This window comes from Dendrobates tinctorius, unplaced genomic scaffold, assembly GCF_039654945.1.
Source record: "Dendrobates tinctorius isolate UK_male_01 unplaced genomic scaffold, ASM3965494v1 ptg000134l, whole genome shotgun sequence".
NCBI classification, from domain to species: domain Eukaryota; kingdom Metazoa; phylum Chordata; class Amphibia; order Anura; family Dendrobatidae; genus Dendrobates; species Dendrobates tinctorius.
This window is the reverse complement of record NW_027361802.1, coordinates 21412187-21439117: the sequence shown is the minus strand read 5'-3', so window position 1 is coordinate 21439117 and position 26931 is coordinate 21412187. Positions and strand designations below refer to the sequence as shown.

Below are 26931 nucleotides of genomic sequence, written 5' to 3'. Positions count from 1 at the left end.
CCCAAGGAACTTAACAATAGATAGAAAAGACAGCGCCTCCGACAATGATGAAAAAAAAGCTTACATTTTATTCTGCCTCCTGTGACGACGTTTTGGTCCGAAGACCTTTTTCAAGCACAGTACAGAGTGTTCTAACCACCATTATATAGGACAAGTACCACCCACCAATCTAACAAAGCACCAATAAAATACAGACACAATAGTAAATACAATCCCATCAAAACAAAAAACAAACATATAATTAAAAAGAATCCCACTGAGCATCCATTGCATTACTAGCTAATCTAACATCAAATCGCTAGCTCTGATCGATATTATACCTGTAACGTAGAGTTTGCACAAATAACTTCCTGATGGTAAAATATAAACAGACACTCCCCCACCAATCAATGCATAACATAACCCATTATCATGGTTGCAGCCACTCCCACAGATGTGATCTCACAGCTTCCAATCCAGTCATAGCTAAGCAGTGACTCATAGCTCGGCGTTTCATTAACCCATAACACTGTGCATGTCTCAGTCTCCCACAGTGTTTTAGGCTTAGTGCACACGTACTTTTTTGCCCTGCGGATTTTTCCGCGCAGAATTGAATGACCTGCATTTTTCCTGCGGATTTCTTCCATTTTTAATGCGGTTTTCTGGCAGTTTTTGTGCGGTTTTCCACTGCGGTTTTCCCCCTGCGGATTTGGAGACAGGGGAGGTGGAAAATCCCACAAAAGAAGTAACATGCTGCAGATTTTGTACCGCAGGAAAACCGCGCAGAAAAATCTGCAGCGTCTGCATAGCGGTTTTTTTTTAACTTTGATTTACATGCTACTGTACATCACAATGCGGATATGCAGCGTTTCTGTGTGGAAAAATCCGCTGCGGAACCGCTGCAAATCTGCATCGTGTGCACACAGCCTTACAAGTCCAGGCATCGCACATTGTTCCTGCTTCATGTTGCTCCACAGCACTGCGCATGTCATGACATCAGTTAATCTCATGTTGTTGTGCCTTTCTCCATTGCATATGTCACAGCGTCCTGCTCCAGCAATGTCCCAGATGTTTCAGTATGATTGGTCTAAACAGAAAACATCCATCATAATAGTAGCAATAGTATACAAAGCAGCAAACCCGCATACATTATGAGAGATAACGGTATCCAGTAGCACAATCACATATATTAGTGGGATACCTAGAGGGATATAAATCTGGAACATATCATTAAGACAAACATGAATATATCTCGTTCTACCAATGGCATTATATAGACAAAATCTCTTAAAGGTACAGTACATCTCGAATAATCCCTTATGGACAAGATTTCAAGCAAAATAAGGAATCTAAGATTCCAAACAATATTTATAAGTTTACAAATTTCACAAGTGGTCCCCAATATCTCAGAAACCCCCAACCCATATATAACCCACAGAAAAATACTACCAGAAAAAATGTCCATATAAAACCATCCCATGATATATACCTACAAGAGCAATGTAGCAATATAAATACAATCTTCAAAAACCCATTGAAGCTCAGGCAGGAAACAAGGTACCGTATATACTCGTGTATAAGCCGAGATTTTCAGCCCATTTTTTTGGGCTGAAAGTCCTCCTCTCGGCTTATATGCGAGTCATATACCGGAGGGGTCGGCGGGGGTCAGAGACCATACTCACCTCTCCTGGCACTTCTCTGCATCCCCTGCGTCTCCCTCTGCCATCTGCTTCCTGCATTCAGCTGTCACGTGGTACCGCTCATTAAACTCATGAGTATGCGCATATTTAATGAGCGGTACCACGTGACCAGCTGAATGTAGGAAGAAGACGGCAGAGGGAGAAGCAGGGACTGCCGCTGCAGAGAAGACCTTGGGCTAGGAGGGTTGAGTATGACGGGGGCAGAGTGATATTCACCTGTCCCCGTTCCAAGCCATGCACCGCTGTGTCTCCAGGTTCTCTTGCTGTGACGGCAGAGGGCGCGATGACGTAGTCAGTGTGCGCCCTCTGCTGTCAATGCAGAGATCCGGGAGACACAGCGGTGCACGGCTTGGAACAAGGACAGGTGAATATCGCCACTGCGATCGACACCGGCACCTGGCCCCCAGCGATGTAGAGGTGAGTATGTCATTTTTTTTTTATTGCAGCAGCAGCAAATAAGGGGTATATATGGAGCATCTTATGGGGTAGCATTAACCCTTGTGAAGCAGCATATGAGGGGTATTTATGGGGCAGTATTAACCCTTGTGGAGCAGCATATGGGGGGTATTTATGGGGCAACATTAACCCTTGTGGAGCAGGATATGGGGGGTATTTATGGGGCAGCATTAACCTTTGTGCAGCAGCATATGGGGGGTATTTATGGAGCATCTTCTTGGGCCAGCATTAACCCTTGTGCAGCAGCATTTGGGGGGTTTTATCTATGGAGCATCTTCTTGGACCACCATTTAACCCTAGGCTTATACGCGAGTCAATAAGTTTTCCCAGTTTTTTGTGGCAAAATTAGGGGGGTCGTCTTATACACGAGTACATAAAATAAGAGGTTAAGAACAATATACTTTGATTGAAGAATTAGTAAACACAAGAGCACAATCAGGACTGGGCTGCTAGAACTCCCTGTACCAAGACATTTTCGTTATATGGGTCACTCTGCTAATCAATTAAGGTACAGGGTAATTGATGATGTGCCTGTGCTGAGGCGGGGTGTGGATTGGATCACCCTCCTGAAAAAGAAGGAACTGATGTGGCTCTTTGAGTTGGATACCCTTCAACCAAAGGGCATGAATATCGAATATAATCAGAATTGTTTTTTTGTAGGGGAATGTGGCATTGGTGGTTCAGTGGTAGAATTCTCGCCTGCCACGTGGGAGGCCTGGGTTCGATTCCTGGCCAATGGGCTTCTGGGATGATTGTGGTACCTCATCAGTACCGTATTTTTCGGACTATAAGATGCACCGGACCATAAGACGCACCCCAATTTTCAGAAGGAAAATAGGGAAAAAAATAATAATGTGTCAAATGGGGGTCCGTCTTACAGTCCGAAATTCACCTTCCCTGGGAAGGGATCCGTCACAGGGGTCATTTAGTGGTCCAGGCTCGTGCGGTGGCGGCTCTGTGCTGGGGCAGGTGGGCTCTGCGGAGTGAAGGTGGCGGCGGGCTGTGCTCCGGTGTGAGATGTGAACCCGTGCATGCGCCGTTCCTGGACCGGTGGCCATCTTTCCGGCGTCCATGTTCCCGGAGCCCACCGCAACATGGCGGCAGCCAGGAAGGGATGTGCGGGGGCCTCCGGGCTGCGAGGAAATGCCGGCGGAGCCGCCGCCCCTGCACCGGAGCACAGCCCGCCGCCACCACTGCACCGCAGAGCCCCACCCGCCGCCACCACCGCACCGCAGAGCCCCAGAGGTTAGTATATTTCGACCATAAGACGCACTTTCCCCAAAAATTTTGGGGGAAAAAAGTGCGTCTTATGGTTGGAAAAATACGGTATATTGTTAGTATTTTTCTGTGGATTATATATGGATTGGGGGTTTCTGAGATATTGGAGACCACTTGTGAAATTTGTAAATTTATAAATATTGTTTGGAATCTTAGATTCCTTATTTTGCTTGAAATGCTGTCCATATGGGATTATTCGAGATGTATTGTTTTTTGGTAGTGTACCTTTAAGAGATTTGGTCTATATAATGCCATTGGTAGAACGAGATATATTCATGTTTGTCTTAATGATATGCTCCAGATTAATATCCCTCTAGGTATCCCACTAATATATGTGATTGTGCTACTGGATACCGTTATCTCCCATAATGTATGCGGGTTTGCTGCTTTGTATATGTGCTACTATTATGATGGATGTTTTCTGTTTTGACCAACCATACTGAAACATCTGGGACATTGCTGGAGCAGGACGCTGTGACATACGCAATGGAGAAAGGCACAACAACATGAGATTAACTGATGTCGGACGTCATGAATCATGAAGCAGGAACAATGTGCGACGCCTGGAATTGTAAAACACTGAGGGAGATTGAGACATGCACAGTGTTATGGGTTAATGAAACCACGAGCTATGAGTCATTGTGCTTAGCTATAATTGGATTGGTAGCTGTGAGATCACATCTGTGGGAGTGGCTGAAACCATGATAATGGGGGATGTTATGCATTGATTGGTGGGGGAGTATCTGTTTACATTTTACCATCAAGTTATTTGCGCAAACTCTGCTCTACATTACAGGTATAATATCGATCAGAGCTAGCGACTTGATGTTAGATTAGCTAGTAATGCAATGGATGCTCAGTGGGATTGTTTTTAATTATATGTTTGTTTTTTTGTTTTGATGGGATTGTATTTACTATTGTGTCTGTATTGGTGCTTTGTTAGATTGGTGGGTGGTACTTGTCCTATATAATGGTGGTTAGAACACTCTGTACTGTGCTTGAAAAAGGTCTTCGAACCAAAACGTCGCCACAGGAGGCAGAATAAAATGTAAGTTTTTTTTTCACCATTGTCTGAGGCGCTGTCTTTTTTATCTATTGTTATGGAACTTCTCCAGCATGGGCTCCCTGGTTTTGACGTGCGCCTCTACAAATCTGTCTTAAAGAATTTGATGCTTATAGGGTGCGGTTTAAATTTTTGTTTTTTGCCCCCAAGGAACTTATCTAGATGTGTGGTGAGCACTTTGAACCCCCAAGGGCTTCACAGAAGTTTATAATGCCTGGGCGTGAAAATAAAAAAATCATATTTTTTCCACAAACATGATCTTTTAGACCCCAATTATTTTTATTTTCCCAAGGGTATCAGGAGAAATTGGACTGCAAAAGTTGTTGTCCAATTTGTTCTGAGTACGCTGATACCCCATATGTGGGAGAAAACTACTGTATGGGCACACGTCGGGAATGGTCTGCGGGTGTCATGTCGCGTTTGGAGAGCCTCTGATGTGCCTAAACTGTGGAAACCCCCCACAAGTGACCCCATTTTGGAAACTAGACCCCCCAAGGAACGTATCTAGACTTGTGGTGAGCACTTTGAACCCCCCAGTGCTTCACAGAAGTTTATAACGTACAGCCATAAAAATAGAAAAATCATTTTTTTTCCACAAACATGATATTTTTGTCCCCAATTTTTTATTTTCCCAAGGGTAACAGGAGAAATTGGACCCCAAAAGTTGTTGTGCAGTTTGTCCTGAGTAGGCTGATACGCAAGAAAAAAGAGACTGCAGGCACCGCTTATATCATGTATGAGACAACCAGGGTGCTACAAATGTACCCAAAACAACCAAAGTTTAGAAAGTAAAGAGAAAAAGAGGTACAATAATAGCGTACACATCTGGAATGAGTGTAAGCAGCGACTTTAAGATGTTGCAGTGGTACTACATGATATGACCAGGATTCAGAGCCTATAGTCTCCTTGCCAATAGATGAATTGGGTTTCTGACTTGCATTAAAGAGCTCTATGCTTTATTATAAGTAAAAATTATTATATTAATTTATCTATATGTATTTATATTATACCATTTTGCTGATTTGCATTATAGAGCTCTCTATTCCAATTTTTTGCAGTCTTTTAATCTATGTATATGTTTTTACACTATGAAACAGCATATTTTTTTTGCTATGTGATTAATATATGATACTAGGCATTATTTTCATTGGCTAGTGTGCAATAGGCATATTTTTGCATCTATATGGCACTGTGAATCCTTGTATCCATTGTTTTAGTGGTTTTAAGTTCTTTTACCTAGCATGTGCACTATCTTTTGTTACCAATAAAGTCGCTGTTTACACTCATTCCAGATGTGTGCGCTATTATTGTACCTCTTTTTCTCTTTACATTCTAAACAAGAGTAGGCCGATACCCTATATGTGGGGGTAAACCACTGTTTAGGCGCATGGCAGAGCTTGGAAGGGAAGGAGCACCGTTTGACTTTTTCAACGCAGAATTGGCTGGAATTGAGATCAGACGCCATGTTGTGTTTGGAGGGCACCTGATGTGGAAACCCCTCAATTCTAACTCCAACCCTAACCCCAACACACCCCTAACCCTAATCTCAGCCCTAACCCTAGCCCTAACCCTAATGGAAAAATGGAAATATATATTTTTTTAATTTTATTATTTTTCCCTAACTAAGGGGGTGATAAAGGGGGGTTTGATTTACTATTTGTGGCGGGTTTTTATGTTTGGCAGCTGTCACACGCTAAAAGATGCTTTTTATTGTAAAAATAGTTTTTGCATCACCACATTTTGAGAGCTATAATTTTTCCATATTTTGACCTACCAAGTCATGTGAGGTCTTATTTTTTGCGGGACGAGTTGACGTTTTTATTAGTACTATTTTCGGGCACGTGACATTTTTTGATCGCTTTTTATTCCGATTTTTGGGACGCAGAATGAACAAAAACCAGCATTTCATGAATTTCTTTTGGGGGGTGTGTTTACACCGTTCCACGTGTGGTAAAATTGATAAAGCAGTTTTATTCTTCGGGTCAGTACGATTACAGCGATACCTCATTTATGTCATTTTTTTATGTTTTGGCGCTTTTAAGCAATGAAAACAATTTTATATAAAAAATAATTATTTTTGCATCGCTTTATTCTGTGAGCTATAACTTTTTATTTTTTCGCTGATGACACTATGTGGTGGCTCATTTTTTGCAGGACAAGATGATGTTTTCATGGTTATTTATATTCGTATTTTTGATTTCGCGTTATTGCACTTTTTGTTCGGCGGTATGATGATAAAGAAATGTTTTTTGCTTTGTTTTTTTTATTTTTAAGGGGTTCACTAAAGGGGTTAACTAGTGGGACAGTTTTATAGGGCGGGTAATTACGGACGCAGCGATACTAAATATGTGTACTTTTATTGTCTTTTTTTTATTTCCAAAAAATGAATTAGGGAATATTTTTTTTCATTTATTTAGGGATTTTTTTAATAAAATTATTTTTACACTTTTTTTTTACTTTATTACTTTGTCCCAGGGGGGACATTACTGTGAAGTGTAAAATCACTGATGTGACAGGTGCTGCACAGACTCTTGAGAGCAGGCACTGAGGAAGACGCCTCCCTGCAGGCCCCCGAAGGCCCCCACCGCCATCTTGGATCTGGGCAAGGAGGCCCTCAGAGCAGCGCAGCACATCGCGCTGCTCGGGGGGCTCAGGGAATCACGGAGGGAGCCCCCTCCCTGACGATGCTTCCCTAATCCCCCGGTACACTGTGATCATGTTTGATCGCAGTGTGCCAGGGGTTAATTTGCCGGGGGGTGGTCCGTGACCGCCCCTGACACAGTGTCGGGTGTCAGCTGTGATAATCAGCTGGCACCCGGGCGCGATCAGCGGCGCTCCCCCTCGGTGGCGCCGCTGATCGCTATGACATACTATCCCATCCATGGGAATTAAGTCCCAGGGCACATGGACAGGATAGTACGTCTAATGGCAGAAAGGGGTTAAATACCATTAAAAGGAACATGCACATTGAGCAGACCTAAGTAGAGGAAATAATCTGTAATATACAGTATATATCTGCACGTTAAGTAGTAAAAAGTCACATTTATTATATTATTCTTATAAAGCGAGCAGAAGTAAAAACATTGTATTCACAGGAGGCGCCTGGTCTATGCATTAGCAACTCATACAGGCTTCCTAATCACGACACTGAAAAGTTTAAGAAGTCAATTATAGTATGTCGATTCTATGCAAATAAATAGAGTAGCAACAAAAGATGTGTATTGCAAGTTATAAAAGGTGTGTATGTAGTTAAAGTCAATATAAATGCATACAATCGTTTAGGAATACATGTATGTTTGTACTATATCTGCCAGTAGATAGAAAAAATGGTAATAAAAATTGAGAGTCCTCAGTACAGATGGGCGGACACCCGGATGTTCTGAACTGATGGGTTTGGCTGAACAGTTAAAAAAAAAGTTCAGGTTCGGGTACCAGAACAGTACCCGGATCCAAACTTGAATGGGGGTCCCAAACATCCAGAGTCTGCCACACTTTCATGTGCATGATAGGGCGGCAAACACTGCTTCTAATCGGTGGTAAAATCATTACAGTTGGGCAGAGAGCCTCGGTTCCTACGCTCAAATGACAGCGTGAGCACTCAGCTGTGATCAGAGGTATAAAGCTTACCTCCGGTTAACGGCACGGGCTGTGCCTACAGCACAGTAACATGGACTTCCTGGTGAAGTCCATGTTCGGTGTCCGTGCCTGAACAGTAGGTGTCCGGTACAGACTCCGAACTTTACTGTCCGGGTTTGCCCATCTCTAGTCCTCAGTGGTTTATACATTTTAATGGCTAACTGAAAAGATGATAACATTTTGAGTCTTGAAAGCTTGCTTGGTGGTAACATCTTTTCAGTTAGCCATTAAAAAGGTATCAACCACTGTGGACTCTCAATTTTAACACCTTTTATGAAATTCAGACCTTTTGGAGTGCAAGTATCAAGTATACAAGTCATAAAATCCAGTCACCTCCACTAAGAGAACAGCTGACAATTTAATAGCCATACACAGTTAGCTGAGAACTATCTTTCTTGTGTTGCTCAACAATATAATTTGTAAATGATGAAAAAGTGGAAACAAAATTTTCAAAATACCTTGATTAATTCAGTATGCACCACACGTATAAATACACACAATAACACACTTAGTATGCTATCAATATAAATGATTAATTTTATAGGGAATAAATTTATGGACTTTCGTGTGCTGCTTGACAAACCACCACATCCAAGTTATGTTACATATATGTCAACCCCTGAAGAAGAAGTGCTGTACACTTTGAAACGCGTTGGGTAATAAATGGTTAATCCTGTAACATAACTTGGATGTGGTGGTTTGTCAAGCAGCGCACAAAAGTCCATAAATTTATTCCCTATAAAACTAATGGTTTGGCAGCCACGGAGTGGACCCTTGGACATGCAGCAAGCTGACTATTAACCTTACATGCTCAAATCTCTCCTGGAAAGGATGAGTATAATCATCTTATCTTTCAAATTTACCCAGATAAGACCCTATTGCGCTCTTTCCTCCTATACAGTCATGGGCAAAAGTTTTGAGAATGACACAAATATTAATTTTTACAAAGTCTACTGCTTCATTTTTTCTAATGGCAATTTGCATATACTCCAGAATGTTATAAAGAGTGATCAGCTTAACAGCAATTACTTGCAAAGTCAATATTTGCCTAGAAAATGAACTTTATCCCCCAAAACACATTTCAACATCATTGCAGCCCTGCCTTAAAAGGACCAGCTAACATCGTTTCAGTGATTGCTCCATTAACACAGGTGTGGGTGTTGATGAGGACAGGGCTGGAGATCAATCTGTCATGATTAAGTAAGAATGACACCGCTGGACACTTTAAAAGGAGGCTGGTGCTTGGCATCATTGTTTCTCTTCTGTTAACCATGGTTATCTCTAAAGAAACACATGCAGTCATCATTGCGCTGCACAAAAATGGCCTAACAGGGAAGAGTATCGCAGCTAGAAAGATTGCACCTCAGTCAACAATCTATCGCATCATCAAGAACTTCAAGGAGAGAGGTTCCCTTGTTGCCAAAAAGGCTCCTGGGCGCCCAAGAAAGACCAGCAAGCGCCAGGACCATCTCCTAAAAGTGTTTCAGCTGCGTGATCGGGCTACTAGCAGTGCAGAGCTTGCTCAGGAATGGCAGCAGGCAGGTGTGAGTGCATCTGCACGCACTGTGAGGTGGAGACTCTTGGATCAAGGCCTGGTCTCAGGAGGGCAGCAAAGAAGCCACTTCTCTCCAGAAAAAACATCATGGACAGACTGATATTCTGCAAGAGGTACAGGGAGTGGACTGCTGAGGACTGGGGTAAAGTCATTTTCTCTGATGAATCCCCTTTTCGATTGTTTGGGACATCTGGAAAACAGCTTATTCGGAGAAGACCAGGTGAGCGCTACCACCAGTCTTGTCTCATGCCAACTGTCAAGCATCCTGAAACCATTCATGTGTGGGGTTGCTTCTCAGCCAAGAGAATGGGCTCTCTCTCAGTCTTGCCTAAAAACACAGCCATGAATAAAGAATGGTACCAGAATGTCCTCCGAGAGCAACTTCTCCCAACCATCCAAGAGCAGTTTGGCGATCAACAATGCCTTTTTCAACATGATGGAGGACCTTGCCATAAAGCAAAGGTGATAACTAAATGGCTCAGGGAACAAAACATAGAGATTTTGGGACCATGGCCTGGAAACTCCCCAGATCTTAATCCCATTGAGAACTTGTGGTTAATCATCAAGAGACGGGTGGACAAACAAAAACCTTCAAATTCAGACAAAATAAAAGCATTGATTTTGCAAGAATGGACTGCTATCAGTCAGGATTTGATCCAGAAGTTGATTGAGAGCATGCCAGGGAGAATTGCTGAGGTCCTGAAGGAGAAGGGTCAAAACTGCAAATATTGACTTGCTGCATTAACTCATTCTAACTGTCAATATAACCTTTTGTTACTCATAATATGATTGCAATTATATTTCTGGATGTGATAAAAACATCTGACAAACACACATAAAAACCAGAGGGCAGCAGATCATGTGAAAATATAATATTTGTGTCATTCTCAAAACTTTTGGCCATGACTGTAGATTACACTTATCAATATAAATGACTGAGGAATGTTCTGTTAATTGAGTGGGTGGAATGGTCCATTTAGCCCTTGGTCACACCTAGGGTGCACTAAGAACCTTTAATTAGCATATGTAATAAAAATGTTTTTATGTGTTTTTATGTAAAGGTAAAATAGTGAAATCTACACTACAAGTATGAATGTTTTAGCAGCTAAGTCCCACATAGGACTTTATAAGAGGTTTAATTTGAGTTTTGGGGGTGACAGACCCTTCACAACAACCTTTCAGAGACAGCCAATTGGAAGCTGGTTTATGATCGCTGCTAGTGAAGAAAATGGGAAACAGAAGGTTACCTAGGGTCAAAGCTCTGCTTTCAGTGCACCTCACCAGGGGGTCAGTATATTAGGCAGAACCTCAGCTTGGTGAGCAAAGGCAATTTTTTATGTAATAAAAATAATAATCCCATCACAGTCATTACTATAATAGGTGGAAAATGTTGCTGTGTTGTGCTTAATTTGTTTTAATAATAATAATAATAATAATAATACCGTATATACTCTAGTATAAGTCGATCCGAGTATAAGTCGACCCCCCTAATTTTGCCACAAAAAACTGGAAGAACTTATTGACTCGAGTATAAGTCTAGGGTGGGAAATGCTCCATAGATTATTCCCCCATATGGTGTCCTCAGAAGAAGCTCCATAGATTGTTCCCTCATATGCTGCCCCCATAAATAGCTCCATAGATTGTTCCCTCATATGCTGCCCCCATAAATAGCTCCATAGATTGTTCCCTCATATGCTGCCCCCATGCTGCTGCTGCATGTAAAAATAAAAAAAATGACATACTCACCTCTCCGTCGCTGGGTGTCAGATTCTCACCTGTCCTGCGTTCATGGCTGCTCACCGCTATCTGCACGTCATCAGTTAGTGACGTTCAGACTGCAGGGGGCGCGGCGCGCACTAACCACGTCACCGCACCCTCTGCTGTCTGAAGTCACTGACCGATGAAAGACAGCAACAAACAGCCATGGACGCAGGACAGGAGAGTATCGCTATACTTACCCGTCCTGACGCTGTCGCTTGAGTCCCCAGCTTCTCCCCGTGCTTTCTCTTCCTGCATTCAGTGGTCTTGTGTTACCGCTCATTAATATGCGCATATTCATGAGTTTTAATGAGCGGCACCACGTGACCGCTGAAGGCAGGAAGAGAGAGCACGGGGAGAAGCTGGGGACTCAAGCGACAGCGTCAGGACGGGTAAGTATGACCTGACACCCCTGCCCCCCCTCCCCCTCTGACCCCCTTTGTATATGACTCGAATATAAGACGAGAGGGGGACTTTCAGCCCAATTTTTTGGGCTGAAAATCTCGACTTATATTCGAGTATATACGGTAATCTTTATTTATATAGCCCCAACATATTCGGCAGAGCTTTACAGTTTAAGGGTATGTGCACACGGTGCGGATTCTACTGCGGTTCCGCAGCGTTTCTGCAGCTGCGGGTCTGCAGCAGATTCTGCTGCATTGTACAGTACCTTTATTTCCTATGGAAATAAAAAAACACAGTGCACATGCTGCAGATTTTTCCACGCGGTTTTGCTGCGATTTACAATCCGCAGCATGTCAATTGTTTGGTGCAGAAACGCTGCAGTTTTACACCTCATCCATTATGAGGTGTAAAACCGCAGGCAAAACCGCAGATAAACCGCAGGACTTTTGTCCTGCGGATTTACCTGCGGTTTTCTCTACAAAATCCTCACACCAAGAAAACTAAGTGTGCACATAGCCTAACAGTTTCAAAACACAAGTCATAAGTAACAACGTTAACAATACAATAATTAAAGCAAATTAAGATGACCCTGCTCGTGAGAGCTTACAATCTATAATGAGGTGGGGGAGAAACAAGGTACAGGTGTGTATTTACAATGATGGTCCAGCCATCTAGAGGGAGTGAGGGATAGATGGAAATAGTGAATGGGATGCACACACACACTTACACATAAAATGACTTTGATTAGTGAATGTGATAGGCCGCTCTGAACAGATGCGTTTTGAGAGAGCACCTAAAACTGTGCAAATTGTGGATTCTTGGGGTAGAGCATTCCAAAGGATTGGCGCAGCGTGGGTGAAGTCTTGGAGTCGGGAGTGGGAGGTGCAGATTAGTGCAGAGGTTAGTCGAGCAGAGCGCAGCGGTCAGTTAGGCCGATAGATAGAAATGAGGGAGGAGATGTAGGGGGGGTGCCACACTGTGGAGAGCTTTGTGGATGAGAACAAGTACTTTGAATTGGATCCTATAAAGAATGGGCAGCCATTGTAACGATTGGCGAAGAGCGGACGCGTCCAAATACCGATTAGCCAGATGGATGACCCTGGCTGCTGCATTAAGTATGGACTGGAGAGGGGAAAGTTGTGTAATGGGGAGGCCAATTAATAGAGTGCCGCAGTAATCCAGGCGGGAGTGGATCAATACGACAGTGAGGGTTTTTGTTGTTTCCATGGTGAGAAAAGGGCGGATTCTGGAGATGTTCTTTAGGTGTAAGCGGCGAGAGCAAGCAAGAGATTGAATATGGGACGTGAAGGAGAGATTGGTGTCAAACATAACACCCAGACAGTGCGCCTGCTCCCGGGGTGTTATTATGGTGCCACCCATAGAGAGGGAAATGTCAGATTTAGGGAGGTTAGTAGATGGCGGGAGCAGAAGAAGTTCAGTTTTTGAGAGGTTAATTTTCAGATAGAGAGTGGACATGATGTTGGAGACTGCAGACAGTCACTGGCGTTCTGTAGTACATCGGGGGTAAGGTCAGGGGATGACGTGTATAGTTGTGTGTCATCAGCATAAAGATGGTACTGAAAGCCAAATCTGCTGATGGTCTGTCCAATTGGGGCCATGTAAGGAGAGAAGAGAAGGGGGCCAAGGACTGAGCCCTGAGGTACCCCGACAGCGAGAAGAAGAGATGATGTGGAGCCAGCGAACAAAACACTGAAGGAGCAGTCAGAAAGGTAGGAAGAGAACCAGGAGAGAGCGGTGTCCTTAATGCCTAGTGACTGGAGCCTACAGAGTAGAAGACAGTGGTCAACAGTGTCGAAAGCTGCAGAAAGGTCAAGAAGAACAAGCAGAGAGTGGTCACTGTTACATTTTGCTGTCTCTTTTTTGGGATAATGCAAGTGTTGGCATGATGTAGAAGAGAGTATTTTGTGCTCAGTTAGGATGTCATTATTATAACCCTGCAATCTACATCTATATTCCTAATGAAAGCACTGTCGTAGGATGATTAATCAGAACATACACAATGACCTTGGTAGAGGAGGTCACCGGACAATTAGATGTTTCTTGGAAAAATGATGCTTAATGGTAAGTTATCTCAGGCATTTGCAATATCCTTTAAAGTACTGAATATGTTTGCTTATACAGTCAGAAAATAAATTAACCCTCTTGTCAAAAATTTGTATTTTGCAGTACTAATTATTGTGGTCGAAATATTAACCACTGTCAGATTTTATGAAGTATTGGAAATTGTTGCTAAAACAATTGAAGTGTCACTGTTCACATTATAAAGCATCACCTGTGTTTTTGCGTCAAATAATTCCAACTTCTGTTTGTGTTTTCTGCCTGCTTGGTGCCAAAATCATTTTTTGGCAAGCTGGATGTATCTGTCACAGTTCTATCAGATGGACTTGCAAGATGGTTCTAGGAAGACCTCTTTTTTCCACAACTGAATCACCTTAAGACCTTGCATATTCGGAAGAATAAATGCACCTATCTGTTATATTACCATCTAAAGAACTGAAGCCGGCAGGCATATGTATTTTTTCTTGTCTTTTAATAATATTTTGTGTTTTCAATACAAGTTGAGGACTGAACATCTTTTTCTCTTTAGGCCAGGTGTAGATCATGTTGTTCTCTATTACGTCCCATTGTTTCTGGAATTGGCTCTATGACTGAACTTGTATTTCCTTGTCTGGGTGACTTTCTCAAATCTTTGGTATTTTGTGCACCTAGTTATATTCGTGACACTAAACAGCCGCTGCAAATTATGTGTAACCTTACCTTATTTTATATGGGTCACTAACGATGGTGTTTTGATATATTCATGCATCCCTCATAAGAAGACTCTTACAGTTCTATTTTTCTCTCTAAAAAAGTATAGTGATTGCTCTGTTACATTCTGATTTTAAGGGAAAGCACAGGCGAAACGCTCGTTGGGCACACGCAGTGAGCGCTGGGTTAGTACCTTGAACAGTCCTTTAGTACTTTGCTTACAGCACCGCACTTTATTCATTCATTGGGGCTTTGTCTGTAATCATGCATACTTGTCACTTTATATATATTTTTTGCATCTAGGTTTTTCTTATATAGTTTATGGGTGTCAGGAACACCGCACTGCACCTGCTCACTGAGCCAGTACGCGTGTCCTGAGTACAAAACTGTGCACAAAGATACCTGTAGAATGGGGCAGCAGTGGTGACGATGCGTGCTCCAGGCTCACAGGACCTGAAGTATGTGACTGCTGAGGGCGTGGTCTAAACTCCAGAGAGCTGGGAGCTGAGGAAAACTCCTAGAAAGGTAACTACAGGACAATGTTACCAAGGGGCATAGACAGAGACAGAAACCAGATCAAGCCAGTGTCAAAGCACAAGATAGCACAACAGTACCAAAGGGTTAGGCAGAATGGATAGTCAGGACGTAGCAATAGATCAGAAAACCAGAACGGCCAATAGACGGTACAATAGGGACAAACTGTAACGGAGTAACGATAGCCAAGCCAGGAGATCAGAACCGGAAAAGACAATAATACCAAAACAAGAGACGGAGTTCAGAGTGAGGGGACAGGCCGAGTCATACACGGCAAGCAAACAAGCAATGCAGTGCACACGCACACCAGGGGGGTCAGACACACAATCAGAACAACAGTATAGCTGATAGAGAATCCTGGTATTGAGTATAAATACCCCTCCCAGATCCAGAAAGAGGCCACGTACACTTAACCCTGTGAGTGCAGGGCAAGAACACTGTCCAAACTATGACAATGGGCTGGCAAATGCCACTATTTTTTTGGTATTTTTAATATACATATTTTTTCTGCCCAATTGTTGCACTTTGCACCTTGGTTGCTTCATCCTTGTTTACATCATGTTTTTTCACATAAAATAAATATTTTGGTATATTTATTGTGTAATTGGTTATGGTACTGTTCTTGATGAGATATTTTGATTCCCCCTTCTTAAGAATTTTATGGTACTCTTCTTGGTTTATGATTTCAGGTCCTACTTATTATTTGATAGATTTTTTATTATTAATTTTATGACCTGTTTTGGGCCATTTACGCATCATTATTTTTATTTGGCCCTTTTTGTTATTCCTAACCCTCCTCCTATGCTATTTTAACATTTTGTCTTGTTGGGTCGTTTTTATGAATTATTTTTGTTTGTCATTCATTGTTAATAAAATTGTTATTTTCTATGAATATGTGTTGTGTATCATGTTTTAGGTTATAACTTCTCTTGATTAGTTAAATTCATTAGTACATGTGGATAAGGGGTGTGGTACACTTCGAGACAAAAGGAATTTGTATACAAATAAGAACCATTTATCTTAAAAGATAAAACTCTAATAGGAGGTAATCATTCATTATAGGGTCATTGTGATAGCACAAAAAAATAAAAACATGAAAAACTTCAAATTGAGAAAAAAAAAATAAATTTTTTTTAAAAAAATATGTAAAATTTAAATCTGACCGCTATATTGATAGTTATAATATCGCTATACTTTCTCTAGCACATCATTCCAACCATTAGGATACAGAGTTTGTAAGCGAAATATCCAAAAAGATTCCTTCTTATTTAATATTTGATTACGATTCAACTCTCGAGAAGGTATATTTTCTACTGGTGTAACCCTTATTTGAAATTTGCACTATGCTTTAATAAAAGAAAAGTCCAGCTGATTAAAAAAAGGCTATTTATTGAAAAAATGTAAGTTAAGATCAGCATCCCGCAGACAATTAGCGGCAACGCAGCTATGCGTTTCGAACACTACATGTGTTCTTTGTCAGAGAACACATGTCAGCTTTAACTCTATGGATCTTGACTCTCTTGATGGTAATAGCACTGAAACAGAATCTAACACTCCTTGTCATGATTTTTCTTATTTCAGGAAAACAAAAAACAAACCAAAAAACAGAGAAGGCGGGCAGGACGGAAACACCACAAACGTCCAAGGGATGGTAACCAGACGCAGGAGAAAGTTTTAAACAGCGTGGACTTTTCAAATATTTTGAACTTATCGCAACAGGTATTAACCCCTATGCAGTTACGTGTGCTCAGTTATGGACTTAATTTTGTACCAGCCAAAACTTTTAATACAAAGAGCATGCGGTTTTTTGAAAGATTCCCGGGATGTTTTACAAGAGCTGTCCCAGGTGTCCTGGAATCCCAGTTATTCCTGGGTCAGTTGTGATGTAGTGCCTTTGTACAGTACACTTGCATCCCTCATGAGGTTGCCTTGGAAGCATTAAAATTTAATTTGTCCCGTTATAGTAATTACTCAGCAGATTTATGTAATTACATATTGGATTTGGGTTTTTTACTGCTGAGTCAATGACGAACAATTTTTTCATTTTTGACAATCAATTTTATTTACAATGCAGGGGCGTCTCAATGGGGGCGAAATTTTCTCCATCAGTAGCAAATCTAGTAATGTCCTATTGGGAATTAAATTATTTATATACAAGCTCTAATCCGTTCATTTCCAATATACAGTGGTATGCAAGATTTATTGATGATCTTCTGTTTATTTGGAGGGGTGATATTGCTACTGTACCTGACTTTGTAAACTACATTAATAATAATACATTGGGTCTTTCTTTTACATCCAGTACTCATGCAGATTCCATTTCTTATTTAGATCTTTTCTTGGAGGGCAAAGGTAATGTTATAATGACTTCTACCTTTTCTAAACCAATGTCAGGCAACAGCATAGTGCATGCACGCAGCTGTCACCCAAAGCACACGATCAGGTCGATCCCTGTAGGGGAATTCACCTGTATAAAATGGAATTGCAATGATGTAGTAAAATTAAAGGGGGAATTGGACGAAAGTGAAAAAAACCTCTCTAATCGGGGCTATTCAAATTGGATGCTACATAGAGCAAAAAATATAGTTGAGAAAAAGGATCGTTTTGAACTTTTAGAGGAGGATTCATCCAAAAAAAAGAAAAAATGGCAAACTAAGCCCGTATTATCTTTGCAATATAGTCCACAATTTTGTAATATCAAAAAAATTATACTTAAATATTTACCCCTTTTGGAGGAAGATAGGATATTATCCAAAATTTTAGAACCGGGTTGTGCGGTAGTAGCAAAAAGAGCCAGAACATTAGGCAGTCTTTTATCAGCTCCAAATAATAGGAGAAAAAATGATAGTTCTAAATGGCTTGATTGCAAAGGTTTTTTTAAATGTGGTGAAAGCCGATGCAGAATATGCAAATTTGTGACAAACACTAAGAATTTTTCTAACTCAAATTCCACTGAACAATTTAGTATAAAACAATTTATGAATTGTAACCGTCAATATGTGGTATACATAATTAATTGTTCCATATGCAATAAAATGTATGTTGGATGTACGATTCGTAATTTGAAGAAACGTATTTCTGAACATTTAAACGATATTGGTAACATCTCTAATTCTTCTCGCACAATGTCACAGGCTTCTAACCATTTTATACAATGCCATGAGCGCAACACTGCATCTTTCCAAGTTTTTGCAATAGAAAAAATAGTTTCATCAGCAAGAGGAGGTGACATCCGTAAATATCTGCGCGATCGTGAGGCTTTCTGGATATTTAATTTGGACACCTGCCATCCTTGTGGACTTAATCTTCGGAGAGAGCTATTATTTCATTATTGATTCTCTGTTAGGATGAGTTCACACATGGCGTTTTTTTCACGTTTCCGAGGCGGTTTTAACAGTGCGATTTTGCCGCGAAAACGCGAAAAATAAGCATCCCATGCATTCCTATGGGATTCCGCAATGCTGTGCTAATGCTGTGGTTTTTACCGCGGCGGAATTGCTTCGAGGTAAAAAACGCAGCATGCTCATTAATTTCGCGGAATCGCGGCAATCCCGCACCCATAGGAATGCATTGTTCTGCTTACTTTCCGCATGTGGCTGTGCACACCATGCGAAAAATAAGCAGAACATTTGCGGATGGTACCCACGGCCCGGAGGAGAGGAGACTGTCCTCCGGGCTTTGGGTACCATATCCCTGTAAAAAATAGAATTTAAAATAAAAAATATTGTTATTCTCACCTTCCGACGTCCCGCGCAGCCTTCCCGCCTCTCTCCACGCTCCCGGTGCCAGTAAGCCTTTGTGAGCGATGACGTCTGTTCTCGCGGGATCGCGAAGTCTCGTGGTCATTCGCGCAACGTCATTGCGAATGACCGCGAGACGTCGCGATCCCGCGAGAACGGACGTCATCGTGGTAATTGTCGCAAAGGATTACTGGGGCCGGGAGTGTGGAGAGAGGCAGGAAGGCAGCACGGGATGTCGGAAGGTGAGAATAACAATATATATATTTTTTTAAATTATTTTTTACATCCTATCTTTTACTATTGATGCCGCATAGGCGGCCTCAATAGTAAAAAGTTGGTCACACTTGTCAAACATTATGTTTGACGAGTGTGACCAACATGTCAATCAGTTCTCCAAGCGATGCTACAGATCGCTTGGAAAACGATAGCAATTCTGCAAGCTAATTACGCTTGCAAAATGCTAGTTTTTCCGCTGGAAAATCGCGGGAATTTAAAATGCGATTTTCCCGCGGAATGGAATTCCGGAATTCTCGCGGTAATTTCCACGAGAGTTCCAGTACGTGTGAACCCAACTTTACAATTGCATGTTTTTTTTGCTTGTCAACCTGTGTTTTCTTGCATCACATATGTTTTTAATTGATTATTCAGGTGCACTACAATTGTTATTCCAATCGTGTGATTCATGAGGGGGAGTGGTCTTTTTTTACTGAGTATGTATAAATTGTTTTTCTAAATGTCAATGTGCAGCTCTGACAAAGAACACATGAAGTGTTTGAAACGCGTAGCTGCGTTGCCGCTAATTGTCTGCGGGATGCTGATCTTAACTTCAATTTTTTCAATAAATAGCCATTTTTATCAACTGGACTTTTCTTTTTTTTACATTGCTTCCAAGAGGTCTCCTTGCAGTTTGTGCTAACAACACGCCACAACAGGTGAGCTGGCTTTACTCTAATTCTTACTATGCTTTAATAACATATGACGTGACAAGCTATGCTGAAGGAAGCCAATTTTTGTGTTATGACGGCGTCCATTCATTCTTGTTCAGACTGTTTGTGTCGTGCGGCCAACATATTGGAGGCCGCAGTAGCACGTGACTACGTAAATAACATAGTCGCTGTCGCAAGACAGATGTTGCTTATACTCAAAGGTCTCACCAGTACTGTATGAAGTGATCGAGCAAGCACAGAAACAGTAGGGAACAAAAAGGGAGAGTTAGCCCTCTTGGAAATATTTCAAAAAATGCCCGCATGTTTTATAATTCAAATTCTCATATAACACATACTGAAGCTATACACGAAAAACTTGGAGCAAATTTAAGACATTGAGACAACATGGGAACCTCAGTACCTCCACTCCACAAAATCATAATAAACCAGCGAAGAATTCCAACATAGATGACTTGATTGATTTAAATTTAGACTCCATTATTTCCTCTTCTCGCGATAAAGGTTCTTCACTCTCAGTAGAGGGGATACTTGAGACGGAAAAGGGGATTCGATCATTACCAACATCTAACCCCTTCCCACCACCCATTTTAGATATGAATGATTATGCAAGTATCACTGGCAAACGTCTCTCCCAGGATGACATGATATGCACCAACAATACCAATGAAAATAAAGAGGAGTCTCTAGACTGTCAATTGATATCAGCTTACTTACAATACATGAAACTACAGAACCTGACTCTATCTTCACTACGGTAATACAAGCCTCTTTCCCATCCCCATCACTCACCATTTCCAATATCTCTTTTTTAGCGATTGGCCCCACCAGAATACTTTCCGGAGAAGTAACCATATTACCTTTAGCAATAGAATCACATATTGGGCAGCTCGCACCCCCGCAAGTACCAAGCCATTGCGTCCACCCGTTGCAGAGTGCCATCACCAACTTTTTCCCACGTTTTCAGTTGGGTTCCACCCGAAAACACAAAGGAGGCCCCGAGGCATAAGAGGGAGAGGTAACATAAGATAGTAACATAGTTAGCAAGGCCAAAAAAAGACATTTGTCCATCCAGTTCAGCCTATATTCTGTCAGAATAAATTCCCAGACCTACGTCCTTCTAAAGAACCTAATAACTGTAAGATGCAATATTGTTCTTCTCCAGGAGGACATCCAGGCCTCTCTTGAACCCCTCGACTGAGTTCATCATCACCACCTCCTCAGGCAAGGTATTCCAGATTCTCACTGCACTAACAGTAAAGAATCCTCTTCTTTGTTGGTGGAAAAACCTTCTCTCCTTCAAACGCAGAAATTGCCCCCTTGTGACAGTCACAATCCTTGCTATAAACAGATCCTCAGAGAGATATTTATATTGTCCCCTTATATACTTATACATGGTTATTAGATCGCCCCTAAGTCATCTTTTTTCTACACTAAATAATCCTAATTTTGCTAATCTCTCTGGGTATTGTAGTTCCTCCATCCCCTTTATTAATTTTGTCACACTCCTTTGTACTTGCTCTAGTTCAATTATATCCTTCCTGAGCACCGGTGCCCAAAACCGTACACAGTTCTCCATGTGCGGTCTAACCAGGGATTTGTACAGAGGCAGTATAATGCTCTCATCATGTGTATCCAGACCTCTTTTTATGCACCCCATGATTCTATTTGCCTTGGCAGGTAGAAAATCAGGTAACAAAAATTTTTAAAATACAATTAATCAAGAATCTGTTTCTTTATTATCTATGAATGATACACCTTCTAAAATAATAGAAATTGGCGATAATGGTGGATTAGCCAATGGGTCTTCTATGAAAATTTTTAATTGATCTAAGCATGTGCTGTCTTCCACTGAAATTGAGGTCCTTTCCAAAGGCCTCAGTTTCTGTCCAACACAAAACATTAATCCATTCCAACTGTTTCTGGACCTCAACTCCTTCACGGTCAGGAAGCGCTGCGGATTGGACACTGCATACAGCCGCAGCGTCCAATCCGCAGCGGCTAGATGTTACAGCATAGTGGAGGGGATTTTATGAAATCCCATCTCCAGTTTGCGTTCAGAGACGCAGGTGGCAGACATGCGAATACGCACATGTGGTGCGTCTTTATAGACCGCAGCGTGTCCATTTATCTCAGCGTCTCTGCAAGATACATTACACAGTCGATGTATAAGATGCAGTGATTCCGCATGTGTTCAAAGAAAACATGCTGAATCACCACGGGTACAAAAGCCGGCAGCGCTTTGGGCAGAGCTGCGTCCAAAGTGCTGCATATGCGGAAAGTGGAGACATACAGTACATTTAGTGTCCCAGTTCCAGGGACAGTTTAAGGCCCCTTCCCCTATCTCCGGCTGTCACAGCGTGATACTGACCCCCAAATGTTGTAGCTTATACTTACTTTGCTTCTAGTGCCAGGGCTATGATTCCAGCAGCCATAGGTGCTGATGCCGAGGTTCCAGTGTGACTGTCTGTGCAACGCTGTCGAAGATCTGTAGTGATCTGAAACAAAATGGTACATTATTTACATTTCTTTACAAACAATTCACACAGGTGATGCTGACAACGGAGAAGAGATGTTTCATTTGTTTTATTAGTTATGCAGTTTACTTTCACAGTTTATAATTAATTTTTTGCTTGGGAATAAGTGCACTATATATTATTTTGTAATCAATCTAAATACTATTTCAATTATGTTTTAATAAAGAAAATGTAAAAGAGGTGTCTAAAAATGGCATTTAATTCAATGACTATTGAGACCCTAATATCTCCTTAAAGGGAATCTGTCAGCAGGTTTTTGTTATGTAATCTGAGAGCACCATAATATAGGAGCAGAGAGCCTGATGTGTTACTTACTAGGCTGTGTTTGCATTTTCAATACAATTAGTATTTTATCAGCAGGTGATTATCACTATATAATGTACACAGAAAGCTGTAGTGTGGATAGGGTTATACGCAGATTAACATCTCATCTCTGCTAAATTTCAAGAGAAAACTGTGATTCTATCATAACTGCTACATCCAGTAAACTAAGTGATATTTTGCTGGAATCAGGGTCTTTGTTCTTACTTCATGCTGCTGTCAGATTACATAGCACAAACTTGCTGCCAGATTCCGTTGAGCAAAGCACTCAAGTCTGCTAGTATGTTTTTGACACTAGCAGACTTGGGTCATGGGTAATAATAACCTATCAATTATATAACAGACAAAATGAATAGGGTTGTTTCAATTTCTGGCAGATAACCCCAAGCTATGTATTATAGTGCAAACTATGGAAGATGTTCATAAGCTACATGCTGACTAGTTCCAATGTGTAGAAATGTAAAGTACTGCATCTGGGCAATAATATTTTGAGAATACCATATGTTCTGGGGCTGTGATCCCCAACCTTTCAGACCTTGAGAGCCACATTCAGTTCTGACAGAGGGTCATGAGCAATATCCAGCTCCCGTCCCCACTCACAGTAGTGACAACCAGCGCTCCCAAAGATTTTCATCTGAAATCACAATGAGGCAGTATACCATGATCAAGGGGTTCTCACAATATCCCCTTTCAGTATTCTCGCATCAAGCACACCCATCACACTGTCGTATTCAGCTTCAAGCACCTCGTCTGACTGGTAGTATCATCCTGTCTGCAGTTTACCATACCTAAATTATCTCTAAATCCCAAAGTCCAGTATAGATACATCCAGATCTGCTCTTCTGTGTGGGGCTACTCTAAAACGTCATCATCTGGAGACCAGCTCAATAGTTAATGCACCAAGCAGGCAGACAGCTGCGAGCCACACATCATGGACTAGCAAACCATATTTGGCTCCCGAGCTACAGGTTAGGGACCCTGTTCTAGGGAAAGTAAAACTAGGAGAGTCACTTGTAGAGAAGGATCTTGATTTACTTGTTGATCACAGATTAAATAAACACCACTGAATGTCAATCAGCAGCTTTTAAGGCTAACAGGACATAGTCATGTATTAAAAGAGATTTGAACTTGCAAGACAGAGACATGATACTACAACTTTACAAAACATTAATGGAACAACATATGGAATATGGAATTCAGTTCAGGGCACCAGTTCACAGAAAGAAAACTCTATAGTTAGAAAAAGTATAAATAGGAGCCACAAAACTGATAAGGGGCATGGAAGATCTTAGTTATGAACAAAGAAGAACCCTTTCACGTTGCATGTCAGAAGCAAGTGTATGGAGCGGGCTCACGCAGCGAGCCCGCCCCATGTCCGGCAGGCGATGGCTGTGTATTACAGCCAGGACCTGCTGCTAACAATGGATAACAAATTTTTAACCTGTTCAATGACACTGTCAATTTCTGACAGCGGTATTTAACATGTGCCCATGACGTACCCGAACGTCATTACCTCCTCCCCTTGGCGCACCCGTGACGTGATTGCAGGTCAGCGATAGGTTGTCATGACAGCCGGGGGTTAGCTGATGACCCTCGTGACTGTCATTATGGGACTCATTTGAAACCCTTCAAAGGAGACTGGGATTTATGGTATATGCAGTGATGCTGTGGCATTGCTGCATATAGCACAAGTGATCAGACGATCACATTTTCAACCCCCCTAAGGTGGCTAACAAGAGTACTAAAAAGTTAAATAAAAGATTAAAAACAATCTGAAAATTTTTTTGTAAAAAGTTCAAATCGCCTCCCTTTCTCCCCACTGAAAATAAAGATATTAAAAAATGTAAAAAAATGCACATATTTGGTATCGCAGTGTTCAGAAAAGTCCAATCTATCAAAATCTAAAAATAATTAACTAGATCGGTAAACACTGTAAACAGAAAAATTTAAAGAATGCCAAAATTAATTTTTTTTCGACACAATTCCACAAAAAATGCTGTAACAAGCAATAAAAAAGCCACATCTATCCCAAAATGGTATTGGAAAAATCTTACGGGACTCGGACAGCAGCAAAACATTTTTTTCTTTTTTGCAAACTTCTGATTTTTTCTTCATCACTAAAATAATGAAAAATCTGGACATGTTTAGTATTGCCATAATCATATTGATGAGGAGAATTGTATTGCATGGTCATTGTAACCTGGAAAAATAATTCCGCAAAAAAAGTCAGAATTGAGGCTTTTTTTACCGTTTCCGAGCACACTATGTGGTAAAATGAATAGTGTCATTCAAAAGTACAACTCGTCCCACAAAAAACAATTCCTCATATGTCTATGTGTATCGAAAAATAAAAGAGTTATGGCTCTGGGAAGAAAGGGAGGAAAAAACGGAAACTAAAAATCAAAAATGGGCTGTGTCGTGAAGGCGTTAAAAGATTTTTTTCTTTCGTGCCTTGGAGGAACATGATTAATTTGTACATGGCTCATACAAAAAGTATGGTCAAAGCTGATTCATGACAAACGCACTCAAAAATAAGAGTGTAACCCCTCCATCTAGAGACAAAAAAATCCAATTTCCAGAGGTGACAAGATCTGTTTACCTTTAGAACTATATATTTATCATAAAGACCCTCCCATGAGTTGAACACAGGGGGAACTGTCAATGGTTTAAAAAGATGAAAATAATAAAAAGTAATAGAATAAAATACTAATATACCATATTTTTTGGATTATAAGATGCACTTTTTTCCCCAAAAATTTATTTAAAAACATTTTTTTTCTATTTTTCGCCTCAAAATTTGGGGTGCGTTTTATAATCCGGAGCGTCTTATAATCTGAAAAATACAGGTAAATGTATAAAATTATTTTTTTAAATGTTGAAACAATCAAATAAGCAACCATGATCAGGTAGGGAAACATTTGCTCATTAAGGGAAAATTATCTCATACACTATGGTTTTCCCAATACCCCTTTCCCTTTATCATCGGTCATTTCCGAGTACTGGAAGCAATAGGATTAGCAATCCTCCAATGTTACAGATAGAACAGTATACTCATTCTGAGTGCTCTACCGTACAGCAATGGAAATAATGTATGCTAATGACATATTGTATTACCTCACTGTATATACTGACAGTGTCTAGGAGTTTACCTAAAGACAATAAAATGGTCTAATTCTCTGTCTAATTCCTGCAACATTAATTTAGTTCTTTTTCTATTATTCCATTTATCATGTATGTTATATAGCACAACATTGCTATATAAAACAAAAAGGTCAACCGGCTTCCTTAGTGTAATATCCTTTATTTAGATCCACTAAATCATTTTGAAAGATTACTGTATAGACTTCTTGAGGATTAAATGGTTTATTTTAAACATTTCATTCTGATATATTCAGATTTCCTGTTAGTGCCAGAACATCTGTATTCAGGATAACAGACAATTTAGTACAATCCAATACTATTGTATTTAGAAAAACATTTTGATAAATTAATTTGGAACATAATTTGGAACAGAATTTTATTTTTCATCTCATAAACATGGTAAGACTGTCTGAAAACCAGCTGGCGTTATGTGGGGGCAGAGTTGGTTTACAAAGACCCTTTTTCATGTAATTGTGTAACTTATTAAACATTTTTCCACTGCAAGAATATATACCGTATGTAGGTGTGATACAGTAGGTGTGTGGGTGTATGTGTGTATATATATATACATACACACACACACAAAAATATATATGTGTACATTGGGTTCGGAAAGTATTCAGACCACTCTTTGTTTCATTGCATCCATTTGGTAAATTCAAAAAGTATTTTTTTTTTCTCATTATTGTACACTCTGCACACCATCTTGTTCACTAGTCTTTGACTAGGCCACTCCAAAACATTTACATGTTTCCCCTTTAACCACTCAAATGTTGCTTCAGCAGTATGCTTTGGGTCATTATTATGTTAGAAGGTTAAACTCCGGACCAGTCTTAAATTAATGACAGCCTAAAACAGATTTTGCTCAAGAATATCCCTGTATTTTGCATGATCCACCTTCTCTTCTACTCTGACTTTTCCATGTTCCTGCTGCCAAAAAAAGTCCCTGCAGCATGATGCTGCTGCCACCACCATGTTTCACTGTAGGGATGGTTTTCTTAGTGTGATAAGCTGTGTTGGTTTGGTGCCAGACATAGCGTTTACCTTGGTGGTCAAAAAGTTACATTTTGGTTCTCATCTGACCAAGGCACCTTCCTTCATACATTTGGGGAGTC

General features: G+C 40.8%; 1 protein-coding gene across 3 annotated transcripts in view; it reads right to left on the bottom strand.

Annotated features, from left to right (window-relative positions):
- PCSK5 (proprotein convertase subtilisin/kexin type 5) overlaps nucleotides 1–26931 on the bottom strand; it is an 810488-nt gene that overhangs the window by 414557 nt on the left and 369000 nt on the right. For all 3 annotated transcript variants that reach the window (XM_073543784.1, XM_073543785.1, XM_073543786.1), the window contains exon 9: nucleotides 22215–22315. In XM_073543784.1, the coding sequence (XP_073399885.1) occupies nucleotides 22215–22315 (101 nt within the window). The remainder of the gene's footprint in view (nucleotides 1–22214; nucleotides 22316–26931) is intronic.